The 18,071-nt window shown below is 52.1% G+C and overlaps 1 protein-coding gene across 5 annotated transcripts in view; it reads left to right on the forward strand.

Moving 5' to 3' along the window:
• The window catches only part of TTC7A (tetratricopeptide repeat domain 7A), a 142,840-nt gene that overhangs the window by 38,132 nt on the left and 86,637 nt on the right, over positions 1 to 18,071 (forward strand). For all 5 annotated transcript variants that reach the window (XR_001880645.1, XM_017847982.1, XM_017847981.1 and 2 more), the window contains 3 exons: positions 743 to 858; positions 16,694 to 16,772; positions 17,601 to 17,758. Coding sequence is in view for 4 of the 5 variants with exons in the window: in XM_017847982.1 (XP_017703471.1) it covers positions 743 to 858; positions 16,694 to 16,772; positions 17,601 to 17,758 (353 nt within the window). In the remaining variant the exon portion in view is untranslated. The remainder of the gene's footprint in view (positions 1 to 742; positions 859 to 16,693; positions 16,773 to 17,600; positions 17,759 to 18,071) is intronic.

Consider the following 18,071-nt stretch of genomic DNA (forward strand, 5'->3'; position numbering starts at 1 on the left):
AAGAGACCCTCTCTGTTCTCACCTGTGAAATGGAAATGATGACTGTTCCTACCTAGTAGAGCTGCTCTAAGGACTAAGTGAGTTAATGAATTTAAAGCTCTGTGATTGTTGAATGAGTATTAGGGGCTTAGTGTGGTGGCTCATGCCTGTAATCTCATCACTTAGGAGGCCGAGGTGGGAGGATTGCTTAAGCCCAGGAGTTCGAGATCAGCCTGGGCAATATAGTAAGACCCTGTTTCTTAAAAAAAAGAAAGAAAAAAAAAAAAAAAAAGGCCGGGCGCGGTGGCTCAAGCCTGTAATCCCAGCACTTTGGGAGGCCAAGACAGGCGAATCACGAGGTCAGGAGATCGAGACCATCCTGGCTAACACGGTGAAACCCTGTCTCTACTAAAATACAAAAAACTAGCCGGGCAAGGTGGCGGGCGCCTGTAGTCCCAGCTACTCCGGAGGCTGAGGCAGGAGAATGGCGTAAACCCAGGAGGCGGAGCTTGCAGTGAGCTGAGATTCGGCCACTGCACTCCAGCCTGGGCGACAGAGCAAGACTCCGTCTCAAAAAAAAAAAAAAAGACACAGGGTTTGTGGGCATCTAACAGTTGGATGGGGAGAGAATGCTTTAGACATATTTTGAGTTAAAGCGAGTTAAAGCAGGGACTGGGATGGTGATGAGGCCACCTCCTCTTGCTGAGTGACCCCCTGCTTCAGAACTTTGAGACAATGGCTCTCTCTCTGTTCCCCTTCCCAGACCACAAATAACAGCACGTCGAGGCATCTGAAAGGCTGTCACCCGGTTGACTATGAGCTCACCTACTTCCTGGAAGCCGCCCTCCAGAGCGCCTATGTGAAAAACCTGAAGAAGGGGTAGGTCACTGGTAGTTGAGTGAGTGTGGGAACAATTCCCCTGGGCTGAGACTTTTGACGTGGCCTTAAGGCTGCTCTCCCTCTTCTCTGGCCTGTGCACACGTGCTCTCCCAAGAGGATCGGTGGGGACTGGCTTGTGTCACATCTTGTCAGACAGGAGTGTGCAGAGGCGTTCTCAGTGGGAAGGACCACGCTTTAGGAAGCCACAGAAGCAATAAAGCCTGTGTGTGCTCAGGGGAGACTGCCAAGAAGAGAAACAGGAATGGGCATCTCAAGAGGGTAGGGCGGAGGGCACCTGGGAGGTGATGTTGAGAAAGCAAAGGACAGTGAGCTGGCCAGTGGGTCTGGTTTTGTCCACTGTCGTCTGCGGTGTGAATGAAGTTATTTGGTTCCTCTGAGCCTCACGCTCCCCAAAAACCCAATGGGAAGGCAGATATCTGTTCATTCCAGCTTTTAAGGAGTGGTGAGGGACGAGGGAAAGTATGGTAGAAGTAAAGTTCTGGCATCACGCCAGGGCTGTGGCTGTCCCTGCTGACGAGGCAGCAGAAATGCTTGTTTTCCTGTGGGTTGTCTTGAGGTCCTTCAGAATACTGGCCTATCTGAGACCTAAGAGCCACAGTGCCTGGAATGCCTTCCGTAGGCTTTTGCTCCTGGGTCTCTGAGTTCCCTTAGTATTTATTGATCATTATCTTTACCATCTTAGAAAAAGGGAAGTGGCAGGATAATAGGATCAACGTAGGGAGGTCAGCAGTAAGACATATGAATAAAGATCTCTGTGACATGAATAAGTTTAAGGAAAAGTGCTGTGCCTTGATATGCATATGCAAATATCTCCATAAACCTTTTAGTGCATAAAGAGCAGCATTGCTGCTAGCACGTCCCACCTTCAGCCCTAAGGCGGTTTTCTCCTTTCTCAGTAAACAGAACATACAATCGGGTTTTACACCTCGAAGTTCCATTGCCCAGGGACGGGCAGGAGACAGATGCTTTTCTCTATCTCAACCGCCAAGAGGCCTTCTTTCCTCTTACATTAATCCTCCTCAGCACAGACCCTCCACGGCTGTCAGGCTGGGGGACGATCAGGTCTTTCCCTTCCCACGAGGCCATATTTCAGACTATCACATGGGGAGCAACCTTGGACAATTCCTAGCTTTCCTAGGCAGAGGTCCCTGCGACCTTTGGCAGTGTACGTGTCCCTGGGTACTTGAGATTAAGAGAATGGTGATGACTTTTCACAAGCATACTGCCTTCAGGCACTTGTTTAACAAAGCACACCCTGCACAGCCCAAAATCCGTTAAATCTTGACTCACCACAGCACGTGTCTCTTGCAAGGACAAGGTTAGGAGTAGGGTCACCGATTAACAGCATCTCAAACACAGAACAAAATGGAGTCTCTTATGTCTACTTCTTTCTATATAGACACAGTAACAGTCTGATCTCTCTTTCTTTTCCCCACAACTTGTTTAGTAGAATAAAGCAAACTTACTGTTTCTTTCTACCTGATACTCTCTCTTTTTCTTTTTTAAAGACAGATCTTGCTCTGACATCCAGGCTGGAGTGCAATGGTGTGATCTCAGCTCACTGCAACTCCTGCCTTCTGGGCTCAGGTGATCCTCCCACCTTAGCCTCCTGAGTAGCTGGGATGACAGGCATGCACCATCACACCTGGCTAATTTTTTGTATTTTTTGTAGAGAGGGAGTTGCACTTTGTTGCCTAGGCTGGTCTCAAACTCTTGGACTCAAGTGATCCTCCTGCCTCAGCCTTCTAAAGTGCTGGGATTACAGGCGTGAGCCACTGTGCCTGGCCCTACTTTCTACTCAATACAACACAGGTCATTTCTGTGACCAAATGTGGGTTTTTTTTACCCCACTCACAACCAGTTCTCTGACACCAGCTGGGTTTCCTACAATTAAATTCACTTCTGATGCTTGATCTGGGCCCTGGCGGGGGCAGGGGAAGTGGAAGGAGTCTGGGAGGGGCACAGAGGCTCAGTCCCTTGAGGGACTGCCTTCCATAGCAGACACCAGTCACAAGTAGCAGGTCCCCAGGTTACCAGCAACTTCTGTTTGAATTGGCTACAAATCAGGTTCCCACAACCTCTTCTCGGTTCCACAAGTTGCAGAGGAGCTCATGGAACCCAAGAGAGCAGTTTACTTGCTAGATGACTGGTGTACAGTACCACATAAAATGGTACAGCCTAGCCAGGTGGAAGAGGCGCATAGGGTTAGGTATGCGGAAGGCATGCGGAGCATCCAGGCCCCCTCCGGATGCACCACTGCTGCATGTCCAGCAACCTGGAAGCTCTCCAAGCCCTGTGCTTTTGGGTTTTTATGGCTGCTCCATTATGTAGGCATGTTGTATTAAATCACTGGCCACTGGTGATCAGCTCAACCTTCAGCCCCTCTCTGGCCCCTGACAGAAAAAATTTGCTGATCCATCCCCCAACTTTAAATAATCACTTTTAATATTTTGATACATGTCTTTCGTGTTTTTCTATGCATAGATACACAGATGTATTTTTTTTTTTTCAACAACCACCACAAAATAGTATCCTAGAGGACACACTGCTTGTAGCTTGCTCTTTCCACCCAGGCTTGGCTGTGAGCCTCTTTCCTTCCTGCTTATCTCCCTTCCCCACAAAGTTGCTCGATGTGGGGGTCGAGGAGGAGGTGGGCCAAGTCCACTCCTGCAGGTGGGCTCAGGGCTATGTGGGGCTGGGCACATAGTGGACTTGTGGCAGGTCAGGCTTGATCCGGGCCCTGGTGGGGACAGGGGAAATGGGAGGAGTCTGGGAGGGGCAGAGAGGGTGGGATGAGGCTAAGGATTGTAGGACAGCAGGAATCTGCAGGAGAGGGTCCATGGCCAGATAAGTTTGGGAAACAATGGATTGAAGACCTCTGAGACTGTCTAGAACCGGAGCCTGAAGGTGAGTCATGCATCTCCAGGAGGAGACAAAGGCCTGTGAAGCTGCTGACTGTTCGATGTGGTGCCCTTGTCTGGAGTGCGTCTCCAGGTGCTCTGGGACTGCCAGAGGAGCATTCTGACCAAAGCACACGGGTCTGGCCCAGGCAGCTTTTCCATCTAGCAGATATCCCTGCCCAACGGAGCTGCATATCAGTAACCTTGAGCTTGAGTTCTCAATTGCCTGGAAGAGAAGGAGGTGGAGGTGTTTGTCCAGAATGTGGATCAGGCCGTGGTGACATCACTTCCCGGAGGCAGTGGCTGTGATGACTGCAGCGGGCAGGTGGACCTGGGCCTTGGGGAGGCAGACCTGCCCCAGCAGGACCGTTGGCCCAGGGGAGGCCTATGCCCTCTTCCTTCTCTTTCTCTCCACCCTGCCCTTGCTGTTGTGGGGGCAGGAACTGCATGAGTTCGTATCTTCCAAATGGAAAGAATAGGGTGAAAGCAGCCGGGAGCAGTGGCTCACATACGTAATCCCAGCAGTTTGGGAGGCTGAGGCGGGAGGATCGCTTGAGTCCAGGAGTTTGAGGCCAGCCTGGGCAACATAGGGAGACTTTGTCTCTACAAAAAATAAACAAAATTGGCCAGGCTTAGTGGCATGCGCCTGTAGTCTCAGCTACTTGGGAGGCTGAGGTGGGAGGATCATCTGAGCCCGGGAGGCGGAGGTTTCCATGAGCTGTGATTGTGCCACTGCAGTATAGCCTGAGTAGCAGAGTGAGATCCTGTGTCAAGAAAAAAAAAAAAAGAATAGGTTGGAAGTGCCCCTTCCAACTGGGAAACAGGCTGCCTCTCTTTCTCTCCTCATGCCTGGCAGCCAGGAGAGTGAGAAGCACAGCTGTGGAGTCAGCACACCTGGGAGTGAATCCTAGCTCTTATGACAAGCTTGTGTGTGCATGGGCAAGTCCCTTGAGCTCGCTGAACCTCTGCTTTCCTTACCTGTAAGGTGGTGGTGAGGACCATGCCTGCCTTCTCATAGCGTTGTTGTGGGGATCATATTATATATGAACACCCACCCACCCACCAGGGTGCCTCAACAGCTGGTAGATCACAGCTGCCTAGAATTCATGCCTGTAATTCCACAGTTTTGGGAGGCCGAGGTGGGAGGATTGCTGGAGCCCACAAGTTTGAGTCCAGCCTGGACAACATAGTGAGATCGTCTCTACAAAAAAAATTATTTTTAATTAGCTGGACATCGTGACGTGCACCTGTGGTCCTAGCTGCTCGGAAGGCTGAGATAGGAAGGTTGCTTGAGCCCAGGAGATAGAGGCTGCAGTGAGCCGTGATGACGCCATTGCATTTCAGTCTGGGCAACACAGCAAGACCCTATCTCAAAAAAATAAAATAAAATACAAATACAAATAAAGGAAAATAAAAGGAAAATCAAAGCCAGTATTATCATTTGTTTTTATTATTTTTGTGTAGTCCATAGCTAGACAGGCTGCTGGCCCAAATGTGAGCCACCTTTTGTTTTCTTTCTGTAATTTCTCAAGTGGTAGGCCAGGGAGGTGGTGGTGTCTCTGGAATGTGTGGATGGTGGAGGCTGGGAGAGAAGGCAGTTCACCCGCAAGGGTAGGACCCACTGTGGAGTCCTGGGCTCCTTGGACCACCTGTGCCAGAGGTGGGGCTGAGGACAGCCCAGGGGCACTGAGAAGCACAGCTGCCTTGCTCCACCTCCACCATCTGCTTTTTTGATACTTTTTCGGTTGCTGAGCTTTGGTCTCAGAGAAACAGTGGCCCGGAGTGCTGGTTCCTGTTTTCATGGCCCGGCAGTTGAAGCTGGAGACCACCACTCCCCCACGGCTGCTACTTGGAGCCCCCTTGTCTCCTTCTGCCAGTTGTGAGCTCCCAGGGATGAGTCTGGGGGACCTGAAGAGAGGCCATCCTCAGCTCTGCCTGCAGAGCTCTGCCTGCGGGAGATTTGGGAGGAGCAGGGATCACCACTCTAACTCCTCAGTGATTTATGACGAGGACCTGGGGCAGTTGTGCCTGTAAGGCAGGGGTGGCCTGCCACCTGTTTTTTTGTAAATAAACTTCTGTTAGAACACAGCCATGCCCATTCATTTACATATAATCTCACCACAGACTTGAGTAGCTGCATTTGGGACCTTATGGGAAAGTCTGTAAAATTTGCTGTCTTTATTTGCCCTTTAGAGAAAAACAGTTTGCTGGCCCCTGCACTACAGAGGTTAAGGAGTCCTCAATTCCTCCCTCCCAAGGACCTGCATAGGCACGAAGGCCAGAGGGGCTGTTCTTATCTATGAAAGCTTCTTGGAGTGGATTTTGTGGGGAGGGGATAGTTCTAATTTCAATAGTCCATCTCCTTCATTCATCCATTTCAGGGATATTTCTTAGGATAATGCATGCCCCTTAGGAAGTGCTAAATTCTCACCAGGCACCTGCATATGTGTTAGTCCTGCCAGTATTCCCTGAGGGAAGCGCCATAGTTAGCATCCCTGCTTCACAGATGGGAAATTGAGGCACAGGGAACAAAAGCGACTTGTCCTCAGTAGAGCCAGGATTCTGTGCTCAGTGCCCGGCTGACTTTCTTAGCTGGCAGTCTCATCTAATAGGCTGCCTACCCACAGCAGGAATTCTGTTACTGAGCCCCTGGGCCACCACCCTTGGAGTGCTGCTAACCTAGTGTGGGTTGCCCAAGGGTGCTCACACCCTGCAGGTGCTGTGTGCCAGCTTCTGGTGTGAAAACTTTGGTGGGTGCCCTCGCCATCTGGAGGAAGTAAGGGTGAGGCCCCGGGGTTGGAGGTTACTCTGTGGCCCTGAACAAGTTCCCCATCTGCCCCTCTAGTTGGCCTCCTCCCCTCTAAGTGCATCTGCTTGTCCATGTCCCAGAGGGTGCAAGGGTCCAGTGAGAGGGAAGGAATGCAAAACACCTGGAGTATTTTCACAGCTATTAACTTCCTCTCCATTGAGAGTCCCCCCACAGCCACCTCTAGGGGTTGCCTGCTCCCCTTCCCCACAATTGAATTTTCTGCAGGTATGACTTTTTTTTTTTTTTTTTTTTTGAGACGGAGTCTCGCTCTGTCACCCAAGCTGGAGTGCACTGGCCAGATCTCAGCTCACTGCAAGCTCCGCCTCCCGGGTTCACGCCATTCTCCTGCCTCAGCCTCCCGAGTAGCTGGGACTACAGGCGCCCGCCACCGCGCCCAGCTAGTTTTTTGTATTTTTTAGTAGAGACGGGGTTTCACCATGTTAGCCAGGATGGTCTCGATCTCCTGACCTTGTGATTCCCCCGCCTCGGCCTCCCAAAGTGCTGGGACTTTAAGGTGAACATCAAGGACAGCCAGGAGGAAAAGAGGGAGAGAGACCAGTGGCAGTCATGCTTCTGCTGTGGGCCTGGCTGGACCATGTGTTTGGTGTACAGTGCTCTGGGAAGGCCAGGTGACCCCATACACTAGTGAGGGAGGCTTGGAGAGGTTGAGTCACTTGCCCGAGCTCACCCACTGGGATTCCAGCTTCGGGCCTGAGCGGCCTGGAAACTCATGCCATTTCCAAATTTGGGGGCATGGAAGGACAGCCTGGGCAGCCCATGGGTGTGTGGGAGAAGCCAGGGCCTGGTGATGGCTGGGAGCATAGAGCTGATCCATGGTGTGCTGACTCCCACCTCTCTGGAACCCTGAATCACCATTCTCAAAGGGTGTCTCCTCTTCTTGCAGGTGATCCCTCCCTCCCCAGAGCCTGCTTCCCCTTCTGCACTCTGTGCTGAGGCCACAGGAGGGTTGTCGGTCAGTGTGTATGCAATGCAGCAGTGGGCAGAGGTGTTGACTCACCATCACCCCCCAGAAAGCCCAAGCGATTTCAGTCACTTTCTGTTGCTGTAGCTCCACCCCCTCCCTCCTCTTCTTTATTCCTGAGGCATACATTTTGGTCCTTACAGCCAGGATCCTGGCTCCTCCCCGCCCCAACCTCACCACCCTGAAGAGGGGTAGAAATTGAGTCATCATTCAGGGAAACAGCCCAAACATTTAAAAGTCTTGAAAGTCTTGGCGCAGGGCGCGGTGGCTCAAGCCTGTAATCCCAGCACTTTGGGAGGCCGAGACGGGCGGATCACGAGCTCAGGAGATCGAGACCATCCTGGCTAACACGGTGAAACCCCGTCTCTACTAAAAAATACAAAAAACTAGCCAGGCAAGGTGGCGGGTGCTTGTAGTCCCAGCTACTTGGGAGGCTGAGGCAGGAGAATGGCGTAAACCCGGGAGGCGGAGCTTGCAGTGAGCTGAGATCTGGCCACTGCACTCCAGCCTGGGTGACAGAGCGAGACTCTGTCTCAAAAAAAAAAAAAGAAAGTCTTGGCATGTAAGTAGCAGTCCCAGGACACGTGGCAGTTGCTCAGCCCCTCTGTCTATTTCCTGTGGCCCATCCAGCCCAGAGGAGCTGGAGTTGCAGCCTGTGTGCCTGGCTGGGCTGTAAATAATTTCTGTGCACCTTTCCTCATAATTGTGGCTAATATTTGTTGAATACTTACTCCATGCCAGGCCGAATGCGAATGCCTTTCTGTATAATCCTGTGAAGCAGGAACTAATAAAATCCCCATTTTACTGAAGAAAGGAGAGGTTAAGTAACTCGCCCAAAGTCGGAACTCACAGATGTAAACCCCATGAGCCTGGTGCTGAAGCTGGGTCTGTCCAGCCCACGGCACCATGGCATGTCTACATCAGTGAGCCTGTGTAGTACCACATTGTCCCTTGGGCACGGTGATATCCTCGTAGGTGAATCGTCAGTTCTAGTATTTTTTTAATATATTTGTTAGGAAGTTAAAAAATAATATAAAGGGCCGGGCGCGGTGGGCGGCGCGGTGGCCTCAAGCCTGCTAATTCCCAGCACTTTTGGGGAGCCGAGACGGGTGCGTGATCACAAGGTCAGGAGATCGAGACCACCCTGGCTAATTTACGGTGAACCCCGTCTCTACTAAAGAATACAAAACTAGGGCCGGGCCCGACGAGCGCGGGCCGCCTGTTCAGTCCCAGTCTACTTGGGGAGGGCGGGAGAGGAGAATGGAGTAAACCTGGGGGAGGCGGATTCTTGCATGAGCTTGAGATCCGGCCACCGCACTCCAGCCTGGGCGACAGAGCAGGACTCCGTCTCAAAAAAAAAAAAAAATAATACATAATAATAATAATAATATAAAGATATCTGTAGCCCAGGGTTGCTCAGCCCTCAGCACTGGTTGATATTTTGAGGGGCAGGTAACTCATTTGTGGCCGGCTCTTCCTTATACATTGTAGGTTTTAGCAACATCTCTGGGCCCGCTTACACCCACTGGATGCCAGAGCACCATCCCTCCACTCCCCGCCCCCATTACCCCCCACTCCCCCTGGCCAAGAGTGACACCGGAAATGGCTCCAGACATTGGCACATGTCCTGGGTGGGGGCACAGTTGCCCCAGTTGAGAACCACTGTCTTAGCTTAAGGTGCTAGAAGCATAATACCTGTCAGATACTGATGTCAGCTCATCTGCATTAGGGCAGCTCTGAACGGTCTGTTAAAGGGCTATGGAGTCAGGGCAGTGTTTTCTGCTGGTTACATTCCATCCTGCCCCCCTGGGCTCTTGGGATGTTTGGGAAGCAGGGAGAAACCCTTCTCGGTGTTCAGGGAGCTCACTGCCCCATGAAGGGAGTCAGGTTTAGGTGATGAAGCCCAGAGAAAGGCCCTCAGTTCCTGTCCCAGGTTGCCTCCAAGTGCCTGCTATGGGCCAGACGCCCTGCCCTCACTGCAGGGTTCAAGCTGTGGCCAGGAGGAGGTCCCCTCCCATCGTGGGGTGACCGTCCCAGAGGGGAACCTGTGGTGGAGACGGTCAGGCAGTGCTCTGTGCTGGGGGAGAAAGAGCAGAGAGGTGGGTGTGCTGCCTGGGCTGGGGTGGACCCTGAAGGTGTTCACCCCAAGGGGCCAAGAGTGGAGCAGGGGTGCTGCAGTTCCTCAGGGGCCCAGGGAGAGGGAGAGATGGTGGAGCCTGCCTCCTACCTGAGCTCATTCCCACATGGGCCTGGGTGGACCCAGCTGCCAGCGAGACTAAGGAGACCCTGCTGAGAACAGGGTGGAGCTAGATGGCCACAGGCAGTGCCCGCCCCCAGAGTTCAGCTTGTCCCTCCCATTGAGGACTTGACCTAAGTTAAAGAGTGTGCTGTTGTCCGTTGTGTATGGTGGGTGGCAATTGCTGGACCCCAGATGCTTTCCTTGGAGCTTCAGGAAAGCCTGAGCCTCCCCTTCTCTGGCTAAGCCTGAGACTGCTACCCAGTTCCTCATCAGGATGTCTGAGGGATGTTAATTTCCTCCAGGAGCCTTGCCCTGTTGATTCAGCGGCTGATTCCCCGAGATGGCTCTTGCCCCTTGCTCTGTGGCTGATGATAGGGTTCCTAATTGAGCTAGAACTGAAGGCACGGGCCTGAAAGGACCATCAGGACTTGGGAGGCCCCAGTGCAAAGGAGCCAGTGGTGGGTGGGGGTGGAGGACGTCTCTTCCCCTCACCACCACTAGAGGGCAGCCGTGGACTCTGTTTGGAGCCTCGCCCCAGGCAGTTCGGCCGCCTGGTTGCCAGGAGGGGGCACCTTTCTGACATGTTTTTTTGGGAGGCGGGTAATGGCAGCTGGGCCCAGGGTTCAAACTATAGGGGAGGCTCCAGAAATAAGCTTGGTTCTGTTTTACATGAAACTGCTCCAGGGGTGAAGCAGTGGGGCCTGGAAGGGGAGGGGGACCTTTCAGTGCCAGGGAAGCTGGTTGTCCCTGTTGGTGGCTCACACTGCACTAGGACGAGTGCCTGGGTATCTCCCAAGAACAAGTACGTGAGCCGACTCTGTTCCTTTACCCAGAGTGGGCAACAGTCGATTTCTCTCTGAGTTGGTTTTTCCCTTCCTTCCGCCTAGACCTGGCAGCAGCTATTCTTTGCCCTGGGCCCAGAGTGAGCTTGGTCCATGCACATTGAACCAGGTGGGCCGTATGTTTTGTGCTTGTTCTTGTAATTTTTTAAAGTTTGTAAAGCAACATGTGCTCACTGCACCAAAATCAAACAATAGAGAAGGGAGTGGATGTGTTTTCTAAGGGAGTTCCCCAGGACTTTGGCAGGTTGTTCAGGCCTATGAAAGCACTGTCCCTTTCCGTGTGTGTGTGTGTGTGTGTGTGTGTGTGTATTTGCTCCACCTTTCCAGCTGGATGCCGAGTTGGAGAGGCAGCAAAGGCACCTTAGAAAGCCCAGCCTGCTGTTTGCCATGACCCCCATGAGGGATTCCATCAGTCATTTTGCCTTGTTCTAGCAGCCACCGGGTATGTGCAGGGCTAGGGGAGGACAGGAGTCAGACTGTTCTCACAAATCTGGGGTTCCGGGGCCACAGTCACCCAACAGTGAATCCCGTTCTGAGAGCCTCCTGGTGCTCTGTGTCATGCTTTGGGGCACAGGGTAACCTCTGAGGCCCATTCCAGCCTCTCTGAATGCACAGCCTTTGTCCACTCTTAGCACCACCTCCTCAACCTTCCCCACTTCTTTTTTTTTTTTTTTTTTGAGACAGAGTCTCACTCTGTCTCCCGGGCTGGAGTGCATTGGCTGGATCTCAGCTCACTGCAAGCTTCGCCTCCCGGGTTTACGCCATTTTCCTGCCTCAGCTTCCCGAGTAGCTGGGACTACAGGCGCCCACCACCTCGCCCGGCTAGATTTTTGTATTTTTTAGTAGAGACGGGGTTTCATCATGTTAGCCAGGATGGTCTCGATCTCCTGACCTCGTGATCCGCCTGTCTCGGCCTCCCAAAGTGCTGGGATTACAGGCTTGAGCCACCGCGCCTGGCCAACCTTCCCCACTTCTATCCCCCGCCTCACTAGAAAGGAAAGAGCCCGGCACCTGGACGACATCCTCAGTGCCACAGGACGACATCCTCAGTGCCACAGGAGGGAAATGTCACAGCCCTATTCTGGGCTGGGAGTGAAGAGGAATCCTCTGTTTGAAACAGAGGATTTGGGTCTGCAACAGGAGTGAACAGTTTGGTGACCATTTGAACTTCACCTGACCTTGTCCCCTGATTCACGCATTCAGCTGTTGGAATCTGCCAACTGGCTATGCTCTTCTGGGTCTTTGACCGGTAACCTTTCATACACAGTTAGTGGTACTGGCCCTGGAATAGGGACATCTGGCCAGGGCCATATGCACTAGTATCTGTTTAGGTTCCATTCAGCCATCAGTTCCATGTAGTTTCTCATTCTCTGTTTTAGCTCAAACCCAGTCTTCCCCAGATATTTTTTGAACACTTACTGTATGGAAAACACTTGGCCAAGCTCTGTCGTGAACAGAGCTGATGACCAGGCACTTGGTAGGCAGCTGGCACTTTGTAAAGACTTAGCAAATTGAGTCCCAGGAGTTCTGGAGTTCACATGGTCAGGAAAAGAAAATGTAACCATGCTGGGTCAAGAGACAGGTGTCTTTCTCAGAGGTCTCAGGGTGAAAAGAAAGGAAAATCTGAACCCCTTTGTGCCTGCCGTAAGCCTGCCTTTCCCTTTAGGTAAGGGAGGGAAAGGCAGGCATCTTCCGGGCTCTCTTTTTCCTGTTGGAACCTAGGGATTTATTTATTCAGTGATCATTTCTTGAGTACCTTCTATGCACCACACATTGTGCTGGTGCTGGGATAATGAAGCCTACCTCCCTCACCAACCTCATGGGAAGCTGCACGGACTGAGTGAGGCAAAGGAAGGGCTCTGTGAAATGTGCAGCACTGCCTGCTGCCGCCTAGGGGCCTGGGGAGCTTGCCAGCCCCTTGCACATCCCCCCAGAGGCTCCCTAAGGTGGGCCGTGTCCTTGACCCATCATCACACCCACATCTCTCTTTCTGTTCCTGGCCAACCAGGCTTTCCTTGACTTGGAATAAATGGCTTCCTGGCTTCTCCCCATGCAGGCTGTTTCTGGGCCAGGGTTGTTTGAGGCCCTGTTTGGATATTGTTAAAAGTGGGCAGCTTTGCTCAGAAAGGTCAGCATGAGAGACGAGAACAAAGAGATCTTTCAAGCTGGCCTCTGGCAGGGCAGCCAGGAATGGCTCGGAAAAGCCCCAGCTCCACCTGGCACTGGCAGCTTCAGAGCTGTGACGTGATTGCTCAGGCTCATGGCCATCTGCAGAGCCCTGGAGAAGCCCCGTCGTGTGCCTTCTTATTTCTCAGAGGGGTAAGCTGAGGCAGGGGGCATTCCCAAGTCAGTGTTAGCTGGGATCCCAGATCTCTCCCTGTACAGCCCTGGACACTGGGATCTCTCTTTTTTTTTTTTTTTCTTGAAGGGCATTCAATAAAAATTGGGATTTACCCAAAACATCTCTGAAGGTGATTATTTGGTTTGCTAAAGAATTCCTGGGAGCTTATATGCCAGAATCCCTTACAGATTTGAAAGTAGTAAAAAGACACAACTTTTAGATACAGAATCTTAAAATGCGTAAGATGCAATGCTGATGTGCTGATTCCTTGAGTTTGTGTGTGTGTGTGTGTGTGTGTGTGTGTGTGTGTGTGTGTGTGTTTTGGAGGGGAGTCTGCGTTTCTCCCAAGCTTCCAGGTAATGCCAGTCTGCTGGTGCAAGAGCGTTGATGATGTAAAGGCTAAAGGCTGAGCTCATTCGGCAATGCAGAGAGAGGACAGTCCTTGCGGTGGAGTGGGAAGAAGGGACCACAGTCATTCTTGGCTTTGGCCTCTTGGTAGCAGGTCCCAGGACCTGCCAGCGTCCTCTGGGCTACAGGGCCCTAGGCAGCCCCGGGGTCCAGCTCTCTTCAGCCTGTTGCTGTTGGGCCCAGCTGCCAGGGTTGTCTTAGACTGATATCCCAGAATCAGCCAGCTCTTTTCTCTTCCGGGAGCTCATGAAGTCTGTCCTTTTACTCAGTTTACTGCAGTCTGTCTTTTTCCTGTCTTCTGTTGGTGGCTGGTGCTGGGCTGTCCCCTAAGCTGGCCTGGCCTATGGGACCCTTCAGCTTTATGACCACCTTCTTCCTACCAGCCCCCAGCCCCACAGAGGACAGAAGAACAGGATTCCTGGTAGATAAACCAGGCCCAAGGACAGGCCTGGGCCCCCCACAGGAAGCTTCTTTGGTTCCACTGAGGCCTCTGTCTCGGAAAATAACCCAGAGCTGGAGAGCAGGCCATAGGCCCAGAGATTGGGACTACAGGCACAGGCACCACCACAACCCAGCTAATTTTTATAGTTTTAGTGGAGATGGGGTTTTTACCATGTTGGCCAGGCTTGTCTCAAACTACTGACCTCAAGAGATCTGCCAGCCTCAGCCTCCCAAAGTGCTGGGATTATAGGCATGAGCCACCACACCTGGCCCACCCCAGAGTCCTTAATTCAGCAGGTCTGGGTGGGGGGTCTCAGAATTTGCATTTCTTTTTTTTTTTTTTTTTTTTTGAGACAGAGTCTCGCTCTGCCCCAGGCTGGAGTGCAGTGGCCGGATCTCAGCTCACTGCAAGCTCTGCGTCCCAGGTTCACGCCATTCTCCTGCCTCAGCCTCCCGAGTAGCTGGGACTACAGGCGCCCGCCACCTCGCCCAGCTAATTTTTTTGTATTTTAGTAGAGACGGGGTTTCACCGTGTTAGCCAGGATGGTTTCGATCTCCTGACCTCGTGATTCGCCCGTCTCGGCCTCCCAAAGTGCTGGGATTACAGGCTTGAGCCACCGCGCCCGGCCAGAATTTGCATTTCTAACAAGTCCCTGGGATACGGATGCTGCTAGTCCAAGTACCACATTTTGAGGCCCTCTTGTCTGAATTATCATTTCTGTCCAGGTGTGGTAGTGGCTTATGCCTGTAATCCCAGCACTTTGGGAGGCTGAAGTGGGAGGATCACTTTAGTCCAGGAGTTCAAGACCAGGCTGGGCAACATAGCGAGACCTCATCTCTGCAAATAAATAAAATAAATTATCATTTCTTGGAGTGTGGGACGAGTACTTCTAGTGACACACAATGTGGTTTTAAGTGATGTGCACACTAACTTTTTAGTTAAAGAATATTTCTGTTATTATTAAGGGAAGGTGAGTTATCTACTCACCTTAAAAGAAAAAGGAAGATATAAGGAAAAGTATGACATAAATAATAGTACTGGTGATAGGCAGCTAGTGGTAAACATAGTGAATGAGGTATGCAGTCTACAGAAGTCTGGGAGACACTGAGCTAAGTGAAGTCCTCATTTTACAGACCGCACCCAGACTTGATGGTCTCTAAGGGGGCTGAGGTTCCCTGTCCTGCTTGCCACTCCCAGGTCTTCAGAGCACTTGGCAGGCTAGGGAAAGTCATCATAACTCTGATCCTACCCCAAGAGTCTCCATTCTCAACTCTGAAGACAAGGGTCTGTGTTGGTAATGTTGGTAGTTTGCACGTTTTTTTGCTTTCATGTTCTGAGGCCAGAGCTTTCCAGAAGGCAAGGGACTTGATCTGCAAATGTATCCTTTCATGGCTGCCAGGCCCCAAAGCCCCCAGGAGCCTGTTTTGTGCATGAAATTGAAGAAGGGGCTTATGTAACTTTCCTGGCTGCCAGTTTGGGCTGTTCACCCTCTGTAATCTTAATTTTTCTAAATTCGCTGGCCCAGCAGCCTCTGCTTTCCCTTGTGTGGTGTGATCCAGGGAACCCCCTGAGCAGATGAGCAGGGCAGCCCTTACATTTTCCTGAGCATGTGCTACGTGGCAGGAGCTGCTGGGCGGAGCTTTAGGAACATGGTAGTGATGCGCCTGGCCCTCAGGAGACCACAGTGTGCAGTGGTCAGACCTGCAGGTGGAAAATGACCTTGAGAGGTTTTACTTGCTTCACAAGAGGAATTAACAGGCAGGGCAACATGGGGAGGGGTCTGGGGAGGCTTCGTGGAGGAGGTGACATTGGAACTTGCTTTTGAAGGATGAAGTGGGGAAAGGCTGTGTAAGGCAGTGGAAGAAGCCAGTGCCAAGACTTGATATAGGGGATTGCGGTCGTTCAGACGGGACTTGCTCTAGTGCTGGGGGCTGAGGTGGGAGAAAGGTGAGGAGCAGACCCTACAGCCTCAGATACTATGCTGGGGGCCTGGACTGGATTCTGTGAGCCCTGGGACCACTATAGGGCTGGACTTGAGAGAATCCAGGTGACCTTCCTGCATCCACGAGACCCCCAAGGTGCAGAGGGAGCAGTTTTTCACATTGCAGGCCACAACCTGTTAATGGGAATGCAAGATCTATTTAGTGGGCTGCAGCCAGCATGTTATAAAACGGGGGTAGAGGGAGAAGGAAAATGGAAAACCTCAGTGTTGATTGCACATCGGAGAGATGGGTATTGTGTCGAGACACTTCGGTTTTATGTCAGGGAAGTGTGTGTGGATACTGGGTTGCAATGTGAGATGTATTTCTCACTATGGCTCACACTTTTAAAAGCTTTAAAACTATTTCAAGGCACAGAAGGCTGACTGGGAGTGGTGAGACTGGCTGGTGTGGTCATCAAGGCCCAAGGTGAGGCAGGCCAGCCTGGGGTCATGGTACTAGGGACGGAGAGGGGAGGATGGAATCCAGCATTGACCAGATACAGCAAGTGAAGCTGGAAAATTTGAGGCTGACTCAGGTCAGAAAGTCACCAGCCCAAGGCTCTTGGGCCAAGGTCACACCTTGTTTGAGATACTCAATCTTGGTACCCCTTTGGTGGTAAACTGGAAGCCCAAGTTGCTGAGGGGAAAGAGGGAAAGGGACTAGGGGAAAAGGGATCCTCCTTCCTTTTTGTTGATGTCCTGGGCCTCTAAAGTCCTGGTGTTACAACTCTAACTTTTCACTCCAGTTATCGAATGTGTTCAAATAAAACTCGAGCAGGCAGCTCCTCCTGGGATCTGCTGGTATGCTGAGAGCATCCTTCTTTGCGAGCTAGGCTGGTAACAGCTCTACTTCTGCCGTCCTCCCACCAGGAACATCGTGAAGGGCGTGAGAGAGCTCCGGGAGGTGCTGCGGACTGTGGAGACCAAAGCAACTCAGAACTTCAAAGTGGTAATGTGGGGTGCTGGTGGTGCTGGCTTATTCAGGAGTCAGTTTTGGTGGGAGACAACAGAAGTCCTTGCAGGGAACCTCTGAAGCAGGGGTGGCAGTAGGTCTCCTGCCTGCTCGTGGCAGAGGTTGGTAATCAATCTCAGCATCCTTTCCCACGCAGCCAGGGAGGTGCAGCCTTTTTCTCCCTGCAGCACTGCAGATAGCCCCTCATGTTAAATCAGATTTCAGATCTACTGCCAGCCCTTCCCTGGGCAAACTGTGTTGACAAACTTGCTACCACCACTAGCAAGGTGCTATGCGAACTTTTAGGGATTTGTTTGCGATCCTAATAAATAACAGTGACCCTGCTTGCCTGCCCCAACACAGTCCTGCCCTCCTAGGCCTCAGTTTGTCCAAACCAGAGCCACAGCTGCTTCTCATGCTATAATTCTCAGTCAAATAATCAGAAAGGCACCTGGGAGAGAGAGCTACCCGTGCCTGTGGCATTATGCTCTTCCCAACACTGCAAGAGCCTGCTGAATACTCAGAGTGGGGCTGGGCTCCAAGGGGTCAGGAGAGGGAGAAAATACTCCTCTTGTCTAGGAGAGGAGAGAAGAGAAAAGATGAGGTAGGAGCTGTCTGAGGCCAGCAGAGGGGTGGGAGCCCCAGTGTTGGAGGGACTGAAGGAGCATGGGGGCTCCCTTGGGAGCGGGGTTGGGGGGCCTACGCAAAGGGCTGCACATTGCAAGGGGGGCAGATTTAGCTGGGTGACTGGCAGAGGGCATTCTAGGCCATGCTGGGGTAGAGCTGACAACTGTGTCTGGGTCTGAGTGCTTCCCTCTCTGCCAGATGGCGGCCAAGCACCTGGCGGGGGTCCTGCTGCACTCCCTGAGTGAGGAGTGCTACTGGAGCCCCCTGTCCCACCCTCTGCCTGAATTCATGGGCAAGGAGGAGAATTCTTTCGCCACGCAGGCCCTGCGGAAACCTCACCTCTATGAAGGAGACAAGTAAGTTCTGCCTGCTCTGCTGCACCTCACCAGTCTCACATGTCACGCAGGGTTCTATCCCCACTGATGGCTTTCTCTTCGCCCCATGCTCTCCTCCAGTCTCCACTCAGCACACTGCCAGGCAGCTTCCTCAGTCTCAGCAGGAGCCAGATCAGCTAGAGAAGGCAGGTGTTGGGGTCCCGGTTGTGGAGATAATCCTATAAGGCACTCGGAGGCCAAAGAAATCATTTGGAGGTTACCTGTCTTCCCAGTAGTCCTGTCTGAGACACCTCTCTCTCACTTGTGCCGTTCCTCGAAGGTGGGGTCGCTCATC

Source organism: Rhinopithecus bieti, unplaced genomic scaffold, assembly GCF_001698545.2.
Source record: "Rhinopithecus bieti isolate Rb0 unplaced genomic scaffold, ASM169854v2 scaffold_30687, whole genome shotgun sequence".
In the NCBI taxonomy this organism is placed as follows: Eukaryota; Metazoa; Chordata; class Mammalia; order Primates; family Cercopithecidae; genus Rhinopithecus; species Rhinopithecus bieti.